Below are 20558 nucleotides of genomic sequence, written 5' to 3'. Positions count from 1 at the left end.
TGGAGCTGAAAAATCATTTGATATGTAAGCCCATCCGGGCCAGGTGCCGAATTTTTGGCTCTACCTCTACATTTTTTAGTAAGAAATCTATTCCAGAAATCTACGGTCACTAGATCATAGTTTGCTGTGGATCTGATCGAGTTATTTTCCCAACTTTCTCTAGGAAAGTGTTTGTCAAGGAATTTATCTGCCAAAGTCGGATCAACGTGTACTAGAATGTTGTTCATATTTCGTTTTTTCCCAGCCAGTCTTCTCAGTTTTTCCCATATGATAGACGACGGTGTGTGGGGGTCAAAGCTAGCGATAAAGTCTTGAAATTTTTGCTTAGCAGAATCGTTTTTCTTCTTTCTGAAAATTGCCTCTTTTCTTTTAAGTATAAGTAACTCAGTTATACCTCCGGTTCTGTTAAAATTGATTCTTGCGTCTTTTTTTTTCCTCCCACGCCTGCTCTACCTCTTCGGACCACCAGTATTTGGGAGTAAATTTATTTTTCTGTTTTGCCGATTTCAAAATTATTTTCATTTCCCTTTGTAGGTCGTTGACTGATGAAATTTTCCCGTTATCTAGACTTTTCAACCCATCCATAACCGTTTTCCTATTTGTAAAGTAACCGTATGTTTTTTGAAAACCAATTTCTACAGTACTTTCAATGGCAAGGTGTCGGCTACCTATTCCATAGTCTAGCGTTAACATTTTTGTTTCAAGCATAATTGGAGGTGTAACTATTACGAGGTCTATCGCCGAGGGATTTTTGTTTAGTTCTGCTGGAATGTACGTAGGGTCTCCTTTGTTCAGTAGGACTAAGTTTTCGTCGTTGAGCATGTCAAACAGGATTTCACCCTTCCTATCGGCGTGGAGTGGATCCCATGACTGGTGATGAGCGTTCATGTCTCCGCCTATGAAAGCTTTTCGAAAGCTGTCAAAAGTTGGAAAATTTGTGATAAAGATTGTTTGAACTCGGTTTCGTCTAAACTTGGGGCTGCGTAAATGGAAATAACAAGAAGGTCTGAAGGGAGGATTTGTCTGCCAATAGCTTGTATTTTTGGGGAGCATGGAATGTTAATCTCTTTGGATTTTATTCTTTTGTTGATGAGTATACCCGCACCGCCGTAGCCGTCATCTCTGGATGAGTAATATGAATAGTACCCTGGTATCTGATACTTAACCCTCTCGTGTTCTTGTTTTGTCCAAGTTTCAGAAACTAGGATCGCATCATAGTCGTCTTTAATAGCTACTCTCGTTAATTCATCTTTATTTTTTTCGATGCTTTGGATATTTAGTTGTAAAATCTTCAAACTCATTTTATTGATAAGTGAAATGTACTTACGTTTTCTCTGCTCTTTTTAATAACCTTTTCCTTGGTTTACCTAATTAAGTCCTGTTGGTTTGTTTTTGCCTAGATCTGCTTCGGCTTCTGCGATCATGGCCTCGGGCCAACATATCATTTGATTCGCGGGATTCTTCTTCTTCACTGGACATTGAGTTGACTTTTTCTTTTTGGCTTAGCTGCTTGTTAATTTCTTTTCTTTGTTGTTCTTCTGTATGTCGCGCCCATTTCTCAAAATCTGATGGTTTAAACATGTTGAAAAGTGCCACGCCATTTCTTTCTTCTTCCTTGTTCGCCGTCCGCTTTTTCTTGTCAGCATATACGTCTACTTGCTCGGAGATAATGGCTTCCTGCAAAGGTCGTTTTGGTTTTGATTTATTTTGGTACTCTGGTCTCGTTCTGTAGTTTCCTGATGTCATTGCAGCAAAACTTTGCGGTAGTTTGGGGAACTCTCCGATGTTTTCCAGTAGTTCATACCGGTTCTGGGTTAGTACGGGATTTTGTTCTTGGGCTTCCAGGTACGTCAAACTGGTTTTGGCCATTATTGTTTTAATGTTTCTTTGCCTTATCCGCTCAGGACAATCCTGATCGGATGTTTTGTGGTCTGCATTGTTTCGACAGTATAGACATTTTTGTTTGTTTTTGCATTCTTCGTTCTCATCATGATATTGTGTACAGTTAGCGCATCTGGCTTTCGACCGACAGTTTTCCGTTTTGTGATTATAGCGTAGGCATTTATTGCAGAATTCAGGCTTGGTGAAAAATGGACGTACCTTGTTTATGCAGCAGAAAAAATATACCTCTGCCGGCAGTTTGTTCGCCCTAAATGTGATGCTGATCCGGTGAGTTGGGATTTTGTCCTTGCCCTCGTAGCGGTGTAGTCTTTTGATCTCCATTATCGGCACGTTACTTTGGATGCTATTTCCAATCTCTTCGATATCGAAGTCCGCGGGTACTCCGTTTATAACTCCGGTTACTGAGATAAATCCTCGTGTGATGTAAGCTTTGAGGCCGCTGTTTTGTAGGGTTTTATCCTTTTGTAGCATGTTGGCAGCTTTGTAGCTCCTCATGAATACCAGTATTTTGTTTCTGCCCAGCATTCTCAGATTTATTGTTTCGTCCTTGTATTCGTTGGTCTTTGACAACCATCTTCCCAGGGCCAGTTTGTTGATCTGATCGGAGTCTTTGACTGGTTGTACAATTATTCGGTATGGTGCTGCATCAGTTTGATCATATTCATAGATCTTGTACGTTCGCTGTGGGGCGCTGGACGACGTTTTAGCGACATCGGCCAAGCCTCCCTTGTCTTTATCCGGAGGATCTCCGTTATTCGTCATTTTTTAGGTTAGGTTTTAGCTCTCCTTTTAATTTTTTGCATTTTTCGCCAAATGGCACACTTTTTTCGTTTAATTTCTCTTTTTTCTTTCTTTAAATAACGAAAACCAGTATAAACTTTCGGAAACGTTTTTTAAAAACCGATTAAAAGTCCTTAAACTTGAAAAAACTCGTAACTTAGTGAAAAACGCGTGCTATTCCAACGGCTTACACTCTCTATGACAAAAAACACAAAAGAATTAACTGGAAAATAGAAAAAAATAAATTTTGCTTTCTAAATGCAGCTGACGCGTTTGCGATGTTTTTATGAAATTGAAGGCTTATTCTTAAATCTACCCTTTTCAATCACTGAGGGCAAATTGGATGGAAATGATATTTTATGGTTTTGGGTTTGTGAAATGAATCTATCTCCTGTGTTGTTTTGATAGTATTATAGTTCAAAGCAAACAGCCTTGATTATTTTAAATCTCATTCAAAAGTAGATGTATGTGAGGCAGGTAGGGTAGGGCGATGCTTAAACGGTAAGATAGGCTCTCATATCCATATTTTGGCAAAATTGGATGATTCTTTGATGTTGTAATAGGAATAATGTAGCTTACTTCTTCTATTGATTTGAGCTAGATTATTAAAGGGTGTCCACGATGAAATTGCCACACACAGAATTGATTCGCAAAATTCGAGTTTTCATCCGATAGCCATCAAATTTTCAGGAATTGAAAATAACTGTTAAGCTTCATTTTACCATTTTATTCGTATTTTATTTACAGTCCATACGCAAATGCCCGCACCTTGGCCTTAACCCCGTCCATAAGATTCTGCACAACCTGCGATTCAACCGTTTTTTTGCATGTAAACCCATACTTTCTTCGGTTCCTCAACTGTCTTCACTATCTTAGGTCGTTTAAGAAGGTGCTGCTTCATAATCGCCCAGAACTTCTCGAAGGGGCGGAGCTCCGGAGTGTTGAACATTTTCGATACGAAATTACCTTATTGTCCGCATACCACTTCAGCACGTTCTTGGAGTAGTGGCATGAGGCCAAATCCGGCAGAAGATTGTTGGGTCTTTGTGGGCAGAGGAAGCAGCCGCTTCTGGAGGCACTATTTCATGTACACTTGTCCGTTCATCGTGTCCTGGGTCACGAAAGGTGCACTCCGCTTCCCGCACGTGCATATGGCTTGCCAAACCAGGAATTTAATCGCAATTTTGGACATCTTCTGAGTGCGGACATGCTTCGGAACGCTGAACTTATCCTTGGCAGTGAAAAACAGGTTGCCGGGGATCTGTTTGAAGTCGGCCTTCACATATGTTTCGTCGTCCATGATGCAGCATTCAACTTTCGTCAGCATGTTGAGGTACAACTTCCCGGCATGGGTTTTGGCGGACTTGTTCTGCTTCTCGTCGCGATTAGTTTCCTTTTGTAACTTGAACGTTCGAAGCCCAGTCTTAGTTTTGGCCTTCTGGACAAAACTTCGGCTTAGGTGCAGCTTCTTCGTTATATCCCGAACGGAAGCGATCGGGTTTCGATTGTGATCGGTGATCAATCGTTCCTCGCACCGCTTAAACACTCGCGACACCGTGGAATTCGCACGTAGTATGTAGTTGCTTGGGGAGTATGTAGAGGCCAGTCTCCAACTGGTGTTATGAGGGTTTAGTTTATTATCTTGAACTGCATTCTGTCCATATTCAGCCGAAGTGGATATAATGCAGTGCATGATAGTCTAACTAACGTCTCATGATCGCTTACTATCCTACGCTGCCTACTCTAAACTTTCAATTTTCTTAACTCCCCGAACTATTTAAACGCCACAAAAAAAAATCAGACTTTTTAATTCTCATTTTTATGAATCTGTGCTGCGTAGTATGAAGTGTAATATATGTAGGGAACCATTCAAATATTTCGTAACGCGTTTAGGGGAGGCTGATGTTTTACTATTACTGCCAAAAGTAAGGCGTTTAGACCTAAGCTGGAACCGACTTCTCTCGCTGCGCGTTCGAACTTTCATGATATATTGTCATTCATGTTTTATGCCCTATAGCTTCTATGCCAAATGGCTTTATGCCAAAAGGAATTATGCCAAATGGCTTCATGCCAAATGTCATACTCCCCCACTGAACATACTGACACGACACTTAGAAACAAAAATCCGATCATTTTCTGTCTTATTTTGCCACCTACAATCGGTTTGCGAACCTTGAAAATTCCCTGTATGAAAAAATTACCTGTTTAGTCCGATTCGCCGTCGAAATCGCCCATTTTTCCTTGAAAGATGAGTGGCACTTTCCAACTGGGATAGCATTTCATCAAAAACGATCGATGCGCACTCTGGGATCGATATTGCGTACTGCTGGGAAAATTATCCAACAAACGAAATCGTGTGTCCTTGATCAAACTGCGGTGAATTCGCGCACCCATTATCTACGTACATATAATTATGTTCATGAATCGCAGAAAACTCTGAGAATAATGGATGAAAAGTGATCAAAACAAGAAAAAGTGATTTTGAAATAATCCAGTCTCATTCTGGAGCAACGGATGGCAAATTAACACTAAACATACCGACATTTTGTATATACATATTCATACCACGAGCGGTCAAATGATGGTTTACACTGTTTTCGCTAAAACTTTCTTGTTTCTCAACCGATTTTTTTAAAATTTATAGTTTTGAAAAGCCTATAATGTGACTCAAATATGTTTCTCAGACAGTTTTCAGCTACAATCAATTATTTCAAAGTTATTTACAGTCCAAGAATTTTTTTTTTTAAAAACCTGCTTCAGGAAAATTGCTATAAATCAGTTATTTAGTGCTCGAAAAAAATTTCACTTAGTGCCTGAGAAAGCTGAAGTTAGAAGCTATATGCTGCACATACGGAAATTTTTATCAATTATTTTTAAGATCATGCCCACAAAAAGTGTAAAAAAGTTGTGTAAACCTGCACTTTTCAATCAATCAACCGCCAAAGCTGTTCCTGTTACAGAAGAAAAATTTCAAAAACTGAATTGGAAAATTGACGTAATTTGACACATTTTGGCATCTTTAGATTTTGTAAAATACGAAATACATAATTTATGACGAATTTTCAAAGGTAGCTGTTTTTCGAACATTTCATCAATTCGAATTTTTGATACAATTCCTATACTTAAATTCATCTTTGCACTGGATTTTAAGTATGTTAACGTAAGGTTTAGGCAAAAAAATTATATGCAAAAGAAAGAAAATTTCATTCTGATTCTAGAAACGTGACTACATTGGCGGTGGGATGCTTGACCAAAATATATTAAATATATTTTTGAAAGTTAAACCAGAAAATTTGAGCGAATGCTCGTTTGTTTTTTCGTTTCTTTTCATCCCTTTTCGTGTGCAAAACAGCTTTCAGACCCACTGCGCCCGTCTGCCAAGCAAGAATTTGTGCTGACTTTTCAAAATTCAGAAACTACTTCACTGTTTTATTTATCATATTTTTGTCAAGCATTGCACCGCCAATACAGTTCCACCACTAGAACCGGTATGAAATTAGCTTTCTTTTGCATATAGTTTTATTGCCTAGACCTTACGTTAACATACTCAAAATCCAGTGCAAAGCTGAGCTTAGGTGTAGGAATTGTCTCCGAAAATCCAAATTGATAAAAAGTTCGAAAAACAGCTACCTTTGAACATTCGTCATAAATTATGTATTCCGTATTTTACAAAATCTAAAGATGCCAAAATGTGACAAATTACGTCAACTTTCCAATTCATTTTTTGAAATTTTTCTACTGTAACAGAAGCAGCTTTTGGCGGTTGATTGATTGAAAAGTGCAGGTTTACACAACTTTTTACACTTTTTGTGAGCATGATCTTAAAAAAAACTTGATAAAAATTTCCGTCTGTGCAGCATATAGCTTCTAACTTCAGCTTTCTCAGGCACTAAGTGAAATTTTTCTCGAGCACTAAATAACTGATTTATAGCAATTTTCGTGAAGCATATTTTTTCATAAAAAATTTTTTGGACTTAAAATAACTTTGAAATAATTGATTGTAGCTGAAAACTGTCTGAGAAAGAAATCGGTTAAGAAACAAGAAAGTTTTAGCGAAAACAGTGTAAACCGTCATTTTACCGCTCGCGGTATGAATAGGTATCCCGATCAGAAGAACATATCAAAATAATAACTCAAACGTATCTCACCAAGATATTTACATCTGATACAGTTATAATTTAGTACTCGAAATTTTCGGTTTTAAGTTTCTCCAATCAGAATTATATCTAATTCTGATTGACAGACTTGAATGAGGTTCAGCTCATTTTCAATGGTAACCCAATCAGGAGGGAAAAACTAAATTATATCAAGATGAGATATTTTGATACTAATATTTTTCCTATCTAAATGAGTTACTATTCAGTACTCGTAGGATGTTAAAATATCTCAAATTATACCAAAAAGTCTATGCGATCATAGGTAAATTATATCAATTTAAGATATGCTCCTTACAAGATTATATCTCGTTCAGATAGCATAGTTTGATATTGGGCAGAACAAAACCTATCAAAATTATAACTTATCAAGATATGAGTGTTTCGAGAAAATTTTCTAGTGGAATGTCAATAAACCACATTATTTGCTTAAACCATTCCCCATTTTTGGTTTCCCAAAACTTGGATTCAATTTTATGAATCTGTTGAGCGAAGCTTATAGACGTACGGTTTGGGCCGTTAACTTCGATGTCCGTGTTTCAGAAAAAGTTGTACGTATATCAAAATAAGATATAATGATTTTATTTTAGGACAATCCGAAAAAAATCTTGATCATTGAAAATGAGCTCAACCCCATTCAAGTCTGTGAATCAGAATAAGATATAATTCAGATTGGAAAAACTTAAAATCGAAAATTTTGAGTACTTAATTATAACTGAATCAGATGTCAATATCTTAATGATATACGTTTGAGTTATTATTTTGATATGCTCTCCTGATCGGGAAGGATTTTTTTCGGATTGTCCCAAAATTAAATGATCATATCTCATTTTGATAAACGTATCACTTTTTATGAAACACGGACATCCAAGTCAACGGCCCAAACCGTACGTCTATGAGTTTCGCTCAGCAGATCCATAAAATTGAATCAAATTTTTGGGAAATCAAAAATGGAGCATGGTTTAAGCAAATAATGTGGTTTATTGACATTCCACTTTAAATTTTTCTCGAAGCATTCATATCTTGATAAGTTATAATTTTGATAGGTTTTGTTCTGCCCAATATCAAACTATGCTATCTGAACGAGATATAATCTTGAAAGGAGCATATATAAAACTGATATAATTTAATTATGATTGCATAGACTTTTTGATATAATTTGAGATATTTTAACATCCTACGAGTACTGAAGAATAACTCATTTAGATAGAAAAAAATTAGTATCAAAATATCTCATTTTGATATAATTTTGTTTTTTCCTTCTGATCGGGATACCACATGCGTTATTCGAAAACCACAACACTTAGAAAAAATTTAAAAACGCAAAAATACTTGCATTTTGAAAATAATAATAATCCTGTCGTTAAATTGGCGAAAAAAAAATTATATAAGGCGTAATCGTCCTTCAAAGTTTAAAGTTTCCGGTACGTTTAGTGTTAAAGAAAACGATAACAACATAAAACTATTTTTACAGTGATTACGGTGAACCAATGTGATATATGTAGGAAATTTAAAAAAAACCCGTTTGAGTCTTAGTTTATAGATTTTTTTAATACAATAACTTTTACGAAGATATAAGATGATTCATCTGCTCCTATACACACCTTGATCGATATTTTATACTGCTTGAACAAGTTTAGATTCGACTTTCAGATTTTCACTGCATTCTAAGTAATGGTGAAGATAGGTGAGCAGAAATGGCTGATATCAAAATATTTTACTGTTTATATATTTTGTATCATAAACTTGTTCAAACTGTAGTATTAAGTAAATGGAAGTATTTCCGTAAAATATACAATTATACCATTAAGGTGCTGTATACTAATTGAATCTGCTATTAGCCAAATGTTTTATTTAGTAAGTTTCTCATATACACATATTTAAGCATTAATATTTAATTGTTTCTTTGGATGTTACAATTTATTTGTTTGTTTTCAAAAATATACAGAAAATTAAGCCATCCATCTGATTTACAATGAATAAATGACTAATATACCCTCATACAATATTGGCTTTCCGCTTATAGCCCTTTTAGTGCCTTTCGTTTTCTTTATTTCTTTTTTTTTATAATTTGATAATAAACTATTATTTAAAAATATATAATCTTTGGTCTGATAAATAATTAAGAATACGCTCCAAGCGTGTTTTTAATCACAAAAAGTCCACTTTTTGTTTGTTGAAGAACTTTGACAAATGTGGTTATCTGATAGATTTACTAACACAGTGTTAAAATCTGCAATGAACCAATCATTATTTCTCTCAAAGGCAGAATCTCCATATTGTCTATGTCTATGCCAGCTGTTACATAGTGTCAGTTTAGTTATGATACATTTGTTTTTTTTTCTGCAGCAGTGCTGCACACCAACAGAGAACAAATTTACGTTGTCAATGGGAACTAATTCCCAACCACAACCAACTCCCTCCAAGATAATGTTTTTTTCTGGATTCGGACAAAAATGTTTAAACGCTCCAATCGGTTATCTACTGACGAGATTGACTGTTGTTTTGTATATCCTGTGTGCCTTGGCCTCCATGTTTGACCTTACTATCGGTGATGGCTTTCTCATTGATCATGCTAGCTGTAGTTGATGATGCAATAGTCTGCGGTGCTCCTGGGGTTAGTTGAGGGTCATCCAAAAACAGAGGATTTTTTACTTCCATTTCTCCAGTCTGTTGGTAGAAAACATTGAGTTGCAAAATGAAAATTAGAAAAAGATTTTAAAAAGGCTAGATTTTCAGAGAAGTTCAAGAAACTAAAAAAAAATATTTGGAAAATCTTGACTGTACTGTGCTTGCAATCTCCGGATTTCTAGACTAACGCATTTTTTGTGCAAAATTGATGAGCTTTGAGAAACTGTTTAGAGTTAGGTTGGCAGGTTGTCCGGTTTTATCTAGGTTTGCCCGGATATTTAATACAAAATTTGAGAAGAGTCCGGTCCGGCCCGGATGCCCGGGTTTCGTTAAAAAAAGCACGGATTTTGTCCGGATTTATTCACTTTATATGTCAAATCAAACAAAAAAAACACAAATTGTGTTGTAATTTTTTCATTTATGCGTCCAAAACGAAACTAGTTGAACAATTTTTTTAAAAATAATAATGAAAGGTTTTTTGGAAGCCTAAAATCAAAGATCTCTTATGTCGTACTTTTTTCATCTGGTGGCCAACCGGTTGTGCACCAACTCCTGTCATCTTCATATAAAAAAAAGCGTTTTGACAGCACTTGGTGCACAACCGGTGGATCACCAGGGTGAAAACAAATACGGCATTAGTATCAACATAGTTGAGCTGTTGTTCTCTCGAACAAATACATAGTGGCGACGCCAACACAACGTCTAATATACATTCAAACTTTGAGTAAAAGCATATCATCGCACTGAAACATTGTATATCAAACGTCAGTTCACTCACACCATAATTGTGTTTATATTTTTTTACGGCAATGAAATTGCGCTGATGCACGAGTGTGCGTGAAAAGTGCTTAAACTAGAGGTTGAACCCCAACCCGTTAACTCTTATTTGGTGCTAGTGTGATGTCGCCAAATTTAAAGGCAAACCGATAGGATCTGCTCAAACACAATGGTAAATCTGCTTATCAGTTTGGATGAGAATAAATATATCCAAGTTTTTTTTTTCATGAACTTTGTTGAGTAATTCCTGGGTTTCAACAAAATTTTCCCGAATTTTTGTAGGAACCGGCTAGTTTAGTTAAATCAGGAGGCTTCGGTTTTCAACTATTCTAATTATGTCATATTAACCCGAGACGGTCAATAATAAAGAAGCAACACCAAACTGAACGTCTTTCATTTAAGCGGCATCATACAACTTTCAGAAGTGGGATTGAAGCAAGAAGAACCCGGTCTGGAAAACTCCGAATTCCCGAAAAAAAATTTCCATGGACATCCCGTGAAGCTGAGAAAATACGAAGCGTTCCGGATGTGTCGGAGAAAGCTGAAGGAGCAGCTTTTCCAGGCATTGGCGCTGTCGGACGACAGGCGGTGCTGGAACCGAAGATGCCGGAAGATCGATTTACCTTCTTCCGGACGATGGAAGGATTTCATTAGAAGAGTTTGATACGGAAGTTATTCTAGCTATACTAGAAGTCCTCGTACGGCAAGGCGGACAGAAACGATCCGGATTCTGTGGTAAGAGCTAGATGAGTAGCTATTCCAGGCACTGACGCTGTCCAGATGACAGGTGGTGCTGGAGCCACAGATCGCGGAGTCCTTTTTCTCTCCTAGTCGACGGTCTGAGGAGCTGAAGGCGGAATTCAAAGATGATCACCGCAAAATAAGCAGGGTCTGGAAGATTCTTTGAAAAATATGAGTGACTTTGCTTAATACCAGTAAAAAGCGATTCTAAGATCACAGGGTTAGTATAAACATTTGAGCGTTAGTTTTCTAGGAAAAATGTGTTCGAAATTGAAATTCGCTATACATATATTTTATATATATTTTTTTTAATACATCGAGGACGATGAATCTGCCAGGATGGCCGAACAGTAGGAGCCTAGTTTAGTTAAATCAGGAGGCTTCGGTTTTAAACTATTCTAATTATGTCATATTAACCCGAGACGTTCAATAATAAAGAAGCAACACCAAACTGAAGCGTCTTTCATTTAAGCGGCATGGTTCGATTAACGTTGTAAACAGTTTGGAGAAACTCAAAAAACTTTCAACTCTGGTCTGGATTGAAGATAACTATCCTGAATGAGAATAGGGAAAACTCACTGTTACGAAAAAGTAGAACGAAATCCTTTTAAAAATAAACAGGCCTGAAGAGTTAAAACACAGAGTTGGTGATAAACTTACTGGTGCCAAACCAGGGCATTCGTAAACGGTGTAGTCGCCCTCTTCATTGTCGTCTTCGCTTTCGGCATCGGAATGGGTGCCATTTTTATCAACATGATTGTTGTGGTTCTCCATTGCTATTATTTGCTGTTTTTGATGCTGATAGTGATACATTTGAGCGCTCTGAGCTAGCTTCTTATCCCCAGTCGGTGATGGATCCTTGTTAGGTCCCGTGACGCCATATGCTGGATAGTCAACGTCAGCAGCTGCTTTTGCTTTTTTATGTAAACTGTAAAGATAAAAGAAATCACGTGTTTTGAATAATTCTCGCATTTTAATGTGATCCAAGAGTCACATGCACTGCATTTGTGATGCTCACGGATTGGTTAGTGTGTTAAATCCTTTGTTCATTCAATTTAACAAAAAATATAAGTAATCAGGACCTACAGGCCCTAGTTATCACCAAGTAGTTCCGGTTTCAACGATTAACCTATTCCAAAAAAAAATAATTGCACGTGGAATATGGGCGATCAAGTGGAAGTGAACTCACTTTCAGGATCAATATTATGTGTATAGCACCAAACCGAATAGCGACAGTAGGACTAGCGACGCTTTTTTACTAGCGGGATTTCTGTCATTCGAAGGTTTGTTCTTCCTTTTTCAGTCCAGTAGGCGATTTCGATGTAGTGCTCGAACATTGTTTATGTTATTTTCTGTACTTTTTCCTTGGGCCATCAATCGCAAGCTTCAAGTCTCCTAGGAAACTCGCGCTGCGTCGTAACTATTTTCAACGTCGCGACGTATGCGACGTGTCGCTAGTAGGCAAGGCTGCTATGATTATTAGCGCTCATATTTAGGATTTTTCCTGCATGTATAATATCATAATTGAAAAAAAGTGTGCGCCGGCCGATATGGGAGAGATGCCAAAAATAAAGTAGGAATTTTGCTAACAAAAAACGATAAATAATTTTTTAGTTTTACAAGAATATATACAAAGCGAAAAATAAAAAAATCAGTTGTTATCCCAGAAGATTGAAAACCAAAAAGAAAGGCAATCATTAACGAGACGCTAAATAGCTGATAGTCTGCGTCCTTTTTTATCACATCACGTTTTGCAAGAATGTTTCAAATACAGAGGCGTCGTTGTCATGCATGATTGTTTATATTATTTGGTTGGAAAAGGAAAAATTGACTGCTTCGATTTTTTGGCTCTGAATGCAGTAGAGTTTGGCTCAGTGAAAATTATTGATTTTTGGAACACTGATTGAATATTGTAACATTTCTGCTCGTTTCACGATCCCTACTAGAATAAAGTTTATATTTGATGGTTGTTTTGCCAAAAATTCCGAAATTTGGCTCCGATGAAAAAAAAACATAATTTTCGTGACGGAAACGGGTTTTCAAACGCCTAAAAATAGTAGTCTCGTTTGAAAACAGTGATCTAAACTAATGTCAGATTTTGCCAGCTGACACACCAGTAAAAATGTGTTTAAATGGTACAAAACTAATCAAATCTTGTTAATTTCGAAACAGCTGAATCTACCAAATTGTCTCCAGTTTCTGTAAAATTAGAAGTATTGATCAAAAAAGTAGCGGAAATTGAAGAAGATGGATGTAGTAAAAATACAGTTAAGACAAAGTCTTACTAGAAAAAAATTATCAATAACATAACTGAAAAAGTGTACGCCGACCGATGGAAGATACCAAGAATAAAGTATAAATATTATTAATAAAAATTTCTAAATATTTTTTTTTAAATATTTTTCATGAATAAACCTTCATTTCCTTCTAAGAAAGTTTTCGATCAAACGAATGGTTTTCAAGATACACACATTCATAACTGTCCCATTTCTAAATGAAGTTAGCTTAGTGGCAGAGCTAAAGTAGACTTTCAAAAGGAAATGCTGAAGAATAGGACGAGTTCAAACAAAAAAGGATTCTCAGAAAACTGTTCAAATTTTTGTCAAATCGTAAAAAAGCCTTAGAAATGTTTCGATTTATAAGAAAAGCGAAAAAAAATAATGTCGCTTCTGTTTGTAAAAAAACACATGTTTACAAAGAATTCCAATTTATGAAAAACAAAAACTAACAAAGTTTTAGTGAAACGACTTATCAATTTTTGCTGGTACCGTTCGGCATTAATAAATTTTGGTTAATAAATTAAGATTTCAAATACAAAATACATGAATTGATTTAACCTTTCCTTTTAATTTGTAAAAAAAATGTAAAAAAAAATTAAATTTTAAAAGATTGAGGATGAATGTTAATATTCCTCATTAATGTTGATAACTATCCATAAAACTCTGAACAATAAATAACTTTTCGTTGCCAAAAAGAATCCGTTGTTTTTTTTTTTCGTCAACGGAAATAACTTTATTTTCCTTTTACCAACAATTCTTGCAAACAAAATTGTTTTTTTTTTAATAGTTTTTATTCAATTCGGATCGTTGCAATTGGTGGAAATTTGATTCCCAAAAAATTGGAAGGCTTCCTTCGTTCGACGATGAAAAAGTAGGTAGGTAGGTACTACTATCAGCCAACCGAAGCCGAGGCTCCAATCAGTGCCAATTGGGCAAAATGATTTCTTAAAATGAAAAAAAAAATTGTATACTCACGTGTACCACCCAATGCCGACCGAAATCAACCCAACGGTCACGGCAGCGCTAATGCCGCCAATCAAGGCCACGATGTACATGGCCATTGCTCCGTCCATTTCCACGGGTCTTTGCATTACGCTGTTGACGCGTTGCGGAACCAAATTTTCCTGAATGCGCTGATCCTTATAGTTGAGCTTGTGCTGATGGTGTGGTTGATTCTGATAGATTGGGAGTTTCGGCTTTATGTCCTGAGGAGAGGGAGGAAGGTTCACATTCGGATTGTGAGGGTTCACATTATCCGCAAATTGGTCGGGTGCTCGTTGATTATCACTGGCGCCGGCATTTTCAGTGTCCACATTTGAATAACGGTCATAGAACCGCGGATCGCTCGGATCCACAGCAAACTCTACTGGTTTGTCGAGATCAGCATGCGTTTTGAGCGGAAGTTGATATGTAAAAGCCGGTCGATTGACATCGTCCATTTCAGCTCGCTGGAGAATATTTCTGTTGAGTTGCAGTCGCTGCAAGTGATCGAGGAAACGTCGCCGCGCTTGCTCTTCAATGAGCTCATTTATGGTTTTCAGAAACTCCGGAGCTTCCCTGGCATCTGGAATGGTTTGGTTAGTAGATAGATCTGTTAAATGTAGGAAATGAGATAGTTATAATTACCGTTGGGCATCCATGGAGTGTGACCTGCCTGGTTCGGTTTGGTTCTCCTCAAACCTAGAAGCAGAAAAGGAACTAATAAGTAGGTAGTTTGAATACAGTCTTCAGGTTGCGCATTTCAGATTAAAAATCAGAATAATTTGGATTTATATATATATATATATACTTTTGATCTATTTCAATAAAGTTTTATACAGTACTACATATACAAAAGAAAAAAAGTTGAACTTTCACATGGAACAATCCGTTTACTTTTAATACAATAATGTCTGTTTGCGAGCTCTGATATTATATAATTTTGAAATACATTTTTACTAACAGCGAAATTTCCCAAAAATAATACAAATGTTGCCTATTTGAAACTCATTTTATAGGCTACCAAACCAGTTTTAAGATACATATTTAAACTTAAACAAGACTTATTTAATGATGATTTCATATAAAATTTCATGTTGATCGAAGTTACCCCAGTTTACGGTTAAATCAAAAGTATGTGGTTTATGTATAGGTGGGGATAAGTGTACCCTCGAACGATTGTGAGAATCAGTTTTTTCAATGTTTTGATTGCTACGTCACAAACGTTCACGAGCGTCTCGACGCTGAAGTCGCCATTCACAGACGGCATACAATGTTTCATGTAAGGCTGATGTCATGCTGAAGCAACTAGCAACGCGACCTACGACGCAACGTTCACACGACTAACCAGCTCTCATTTGATCTCCATGGAAATCGCGCAGACCTGTCATACTGGTCGCTTTGTATAGCGCGACCAATCTGATGCCAATGTGTTTTGTAGCGCGACTGTAGGAAATCCAATAGGAATATTGTTTTTTTTTTCTCGATTTGAAGCAGTGATTCCGGGTTTTAAGCACAATAGTACGAAGATCTGTCCGAACTTGTGATAATAAACTGAAAAATATCTTAATCGGCGAGAAAATTTTCATGAATTCTTAGTTCCCGCAAAAAAAAACAAGGAATTTTGTCGGTTCAAATTTTGGCATTCTTGCAATCCGGGTCGTGATTTGATGAGTTTTTGATGGCTCCCGAAAGAAAGGAGACGATTCAAAGCATTATCAGATGTAGAGAAGTGATGATTTGTAGGGAATTTCAAAGTCACAGGTCGCGCCAGCATGACATACCAATGCGTTGCAACGCAATCTTATTGGAACGTTGCATTGCGTTGCGTTGCTAGTTGCTTCAGCATGACATCAGCCTAATTTCAAAAATCACAATCAAAGCATCCTCTTATTTACGCATTTTCTCCCTGAAGCACAGCATGGCGACGTTGTTTGTTCAAAATAATAAATAACATTATTTGCGTCCCAAACATTCCTCCTAATAAGTTTCCATGGCTACATTTGGGCGCTTAACACTTGACTCCGTGATGGCGTCGCGTTACGTCACAATCGTTCATAAACAATTGGCGATTACCTGCGAAGCTAATTTTTGACAGATCGTTTACGTGCAAGAAAATGTAAACAAACTGGTAGAAAAACTATCTTGTATTTAATAAATCATTATTATCCCCGATTTTCAAAAAATGATAGATACCAGCTTTAAGTAGACGGTTAAGAGATTATTGTGAGCTATAGCAGAAAATTTGTATGTGCCTTGAAGCATCGTGAATCCACGACAAAAAGGACATTTTTTTACCAACTTCTCGAAATATTTCACATAATTTTGAATGAAAACTTAAGACATTTTTCTTAAGTTATCATTCAAAATTTGAAACGCAACTTGTTAAAAGATAATTAACATTCATTTGGAATTTGGAAAAGCCTCAACCAATGATAAGCTATAAATTTCTATTCCAAAGATTTGTTGGGAGTTGTAATGAAAAAAAAAATTAGATCCTTGTATTATTAAACAACTTAGGTTGACTTTATTAATTGCGATTTTTTTTTTTGGAAAGTTTATTCCAAGACTAATAGCGATTGTGAAGCTGATTTTTTTATTTGATTTTTATCACATAATCGAGACTGCGATTTATGAAACAATATTTTTATTAAATCATAGGTTTATGTATTATGAAACGATATCTACATACTGATTTTCAGTTAAAAAATAAAATCAAATTCACATTCAAATTTTTATTCAAAATTTAATTAAAAAAATTTTTAATTCGTCTTAACTCAAAAACACGGCATAACTATAGGTTTGTAACATGGTGGAACCGATGGGAAATGGTTGAAAGATAAAAATCCAACTGCACTAGTGGTACCTATAAAAACTTTTGAACCGCTTTTTTTCGATTTCTTCGCCATGATGAATACAACGATGATTTACGAAACTCTTTTTTCAGAGAAACTATAAATTTATAAAAAAGATGTTTCATTCAACCAAAAAGCTGCAACCTGGTCCAGTCACAGCTTGAAGCTGTAGTTGTAGCTTGAAAAAAAAAAACATTTCTAGGAAGCATGACAGGATTCCCTACATTATTCAGAGGTTCAACTTGAAAAGCATTGAATTTTACGGAATTCCGAAAATCTTTTCACAATAATGGATTCAATTTAAGAAAGAGCTCGATAAGCTTCGTATTAGAAAATAAAAAAGGTTAACCTCAAACCATTTTTGACATTCTGAATCTAGTTAGGAAGGAATGGGGTGGTTGAGATATACACGTGAAAAAATTAACTATGAAGAAGACATCTGTTGAAAATTTCCCATGCAAACAGTCAGATCGACGTTTTTTTATGTAGATTAACTTGCTTTCTTGAGGCGAAGCAATCATTATATGTGGAACAGTATAAAATGAATAAGGTAATTTTGGTCGAAAATGAGACACTCACCTGGAAAATAATCATGCTGTTCTGCAAACGCTGGGGTTATTAAAGCCATGACGATAGTACACAATACGTACGTCTGCTTGGACATTTCTCTCGACATTTGATTATTGCAACAACTATGTAATTTGTGAACCATTGAATATTAATTAGAAATTTTCTTCGCAACTATTCAAAGATAACTTATGATGCACACGAGTGTGAAAACAATTGACCGATTTTCCATCCTAAGACCATTTAGACATCTGGAATCAAAAATGAAAAAAAAAACTACGTCAGTCCAGAGCGCACTTTTTTGCTGCAGCTGTTTGGGCTTGATAGAAAAATCGATAACTGATTTGAGATGCTATTTAGCAGTTTATACATCGGAGCAAAATTTGATGGAAACATATTGTAAACTATACCTAGCGATATTCACACTTCACTTTTGACTGACAAATTACGAATGCAAAATATTGAATTTTCACTTGCACATTTTTCAACTTTCTTATCAGTGTTGCACTTTTTTTCGTTCCGCTGTGTACAGAACAAGCTCGGAAAAAGGTAATGTCTGTATCAGAGACCGTTCTATTGTAGAACTGAATGAGGCAGATTGAAAATGTTTCCAAAATTACACGTACACTTTGATAAATAAGCAAAACGGTACAAAAAATGTTATTAATTGATTTGTATTTGCATTAAACTGTTCAAATTTACAGTAACTACGCAGAATTGCAGAAAATTTGCACTTCTTTATCGGATTTTTGCTCTAAGGATTCACCAGCACTACGACACCATTACTTAGGGTACGGAACTTTAGCAAAGAACTAATGAATGAAATCGGACATGGGCATATCCAGCGGGATGTCATTCATGAAAAATTTTCTGCGCCGGCGCACTTTCGAATTAACTAGGATCCTTGCTTCACTGAAGCAGGTATAAAAGTATATAATGTATTATACCAGCAGTTGCAGAGTTGGGTAGACGTCTTTTAAATATTTCAAGAAAGTTTGAAGCTGAGACGTACAAATCATTCCAAATAACGGGAACTATGTTATGCGAAAAATCTACGCCTTTTAAAATAACAAACTTAACTTGCAGATACTCGACCGTGCGGGCTAAACGCGCCTATTTATGTTTTAGGTAAAATTTCTGTTTTTTGGCAATACTTCCGTATAATTTCATTGGAAATGCTAGAAACTGATAACTTTCATACGACAAAGCTGAAGTTTTATAAAAATCTATGTCCTTTATAACTTTATGGAATAAACAAAATTTAGGGTTGTCATCATATTGAGGAATTCTTCGAATTGTTCTTAAGATGTTAATTAGAGCTTAGATTTGAAGTTTTAATGATAAAAATAATGTATTTATTCGATTTAACCTGTTATTTAAGGGTAGCGGCATTTTACAAACATGATGGGGGCATACAAAAACACTCTCTTATTCCACTTTCCCATCATTATGAAACCATCATAAAAGCTTAAATTTGTTTTACTTTTAAGGTTCATTTGAATAAGAAACAAAAACCATCCAACTTTTTGTTTTGAACTTCTTTGCGTAATATTTTTAAAAGTCAAAATATTACATCAAAAGGCATCAAAACATTGTATGAATTTCTAAATTTTTTTGAGTTGGTTTATTTATAAAATTCTTTCTTGCCTTATGTTCAAAGCGTATCACCCTCAAAATGCATTGAATAGATATGTTGTCTTGTCAGCTATTTCGTCAAACGGCCGTAGGCGCATTTAACCCGATAGGCCCATTTAGGAAACCTTTCCCCTAAATATGCATAACAAAGATTAGTACGGCCAGACCAACCTTGTTGTAAACACCGCAAAAGATACTGAAACAAGGGGAGGAATAAAGAGTGGAGTTCCCTACCAAACGCTTCATATGCTTTATGTCCAGTAACTTTCTATAAAAATCATACAATGCAGAAGTCTTAAATCGAAAAAAGGTTGGATCTTACCTTATATGTCGTCGACTGGACACATTCTTCGCTTATTCGGAACCATACATCTAAAGTTGGCAGGAGCCGGGCTGATGCTGTTTATTCCCATATCCACATTGTTTCATTTCTATAGCACGCTTTACAATTTTGTACACCTTTGCGATTATTTCAATACTGCACACTTAGAAAAATCCACGTAAGATTACATGCAACGACATGGGTAGAAGGGAATCGGGTATTTACATGTATCAATACTGCTTACTTCATGTAAATTCTCGTCGTATTGGACTGCTGCTTTGTTTACTGTAGGTTTACATTTCCAAGCTCATTTTTAGGTACGGCTGTTAATCCAATAAGAAACACAACAGGAGTTTTGATAACAACTTTTATTATACATCTCACACATCAACTACATTCAATATAAAGACAAACAGTTCACTGAAGATCAAATAATTATTTCACCTCACTTTTCACTTAAATTTTAACACACAGTCCGATCTATTTATTAGTTTTCCCCCGACGACGGTAACGACGGCTGGCGTGTTATTTGCAGAAAAAATGCAGCCATACAATTTCGGCAGCCTTGTTTGTTGGCAGACTGAGAGAATCCGAGCTTTCTTCGTTTATCTTCCACCCTCTGGCAGAATTCCATCCTTGGATTTTGCTGCGGAGTGAATCCAAAGCAAAATATTGTTTTCTATAAAAAAAAAGAGCGTAAAAGCACCATTAATGGAAGTTCTATTGCTTTATCATTATTTATGTTTCACTTACTTTTGTTAAGTATTTTGTCGCCACCAATTATGATTGAATAATCCGCCGGAACAAACAGCAAACGAACAAAGACTTTGTTTACAACTGTTGTGCCGTTCATGCTACTACATGTAATTATACTTGAAAATGCATTCTTATTTGAACCGTGCGGGTTTCGCATGCGATTTACGTGTAAATCTCCTTG

At 36.0% G+C, this 20558-nt stretch overlaps 1 protein-coding gene and 1 long non-coding RNA gene across 2 annotated transcripts; both read right to left on the bottom strand.

Annotated features, from left to right (window-relative positions):
* Positions 1–8366: 8366 nt before the first annotated feature.
* On the bottom strand, positions 8367–18468 carry LOC129747187 (protein cab-1). The gene is made up of 7 exons (XM_055741236.1): positions 18367–18468; positions 18075–18291; positions 17677–17915; positions 14891–14944; positions 14240–14828; positions 11646–11913; positions 8367–9506 (listed from the first exon to the last, which is right to left on the bottom strand). The coding sequence occupies exons 3-7, from the start codon at positions 17807–17809 to the stop codon at positions 9318–9320; spliced, it is 1233 nt and encodes a 410-aa protein (XP_055597211.1). The 5' UTR covers positions 17810–17915; positions 18075–18291; positions 18367–18468; the 3' UTR covers positions 8367–9317.
* Positions 18469–19974: 1506 nt separating this feature from the next.
* Positions 19975–20549, bottom strand: LOC129749868 (uncharacterized). Its single transcript, XR_008738200.1, has 2 exons — positions 20375–20549; positions 19975–20300 (listed from the first exon to the last, which is right to left on the bottom strand). It is a non-coding gene; the product is annotated as an uncharacterized LOC129749868 (long non-coding RNA).
* Between the last annotated feature and the right edge of the window lie 9 nt (positions 20550–20558).

The sequence above is a fragment of the Uranotaenia lowii genome, chromosome 2 (assembly GCF_029784155.1).
Source record: "Uranotaenia lowii strain MFRU-FL chromosome 2, ASM2978415v1, whole genome shotgun sequence".
Lineage (NCBI taxonomy): Eukaryota > Metazoa > Arthropoda > Insecta > Diptera > Culicidae > Uranotaenia > Uranotaenia lowii.
Note: the sequence above shows the minus strand (reverse complement) of the source record. Positions and strands in the feature narration are given on the sequence as shown.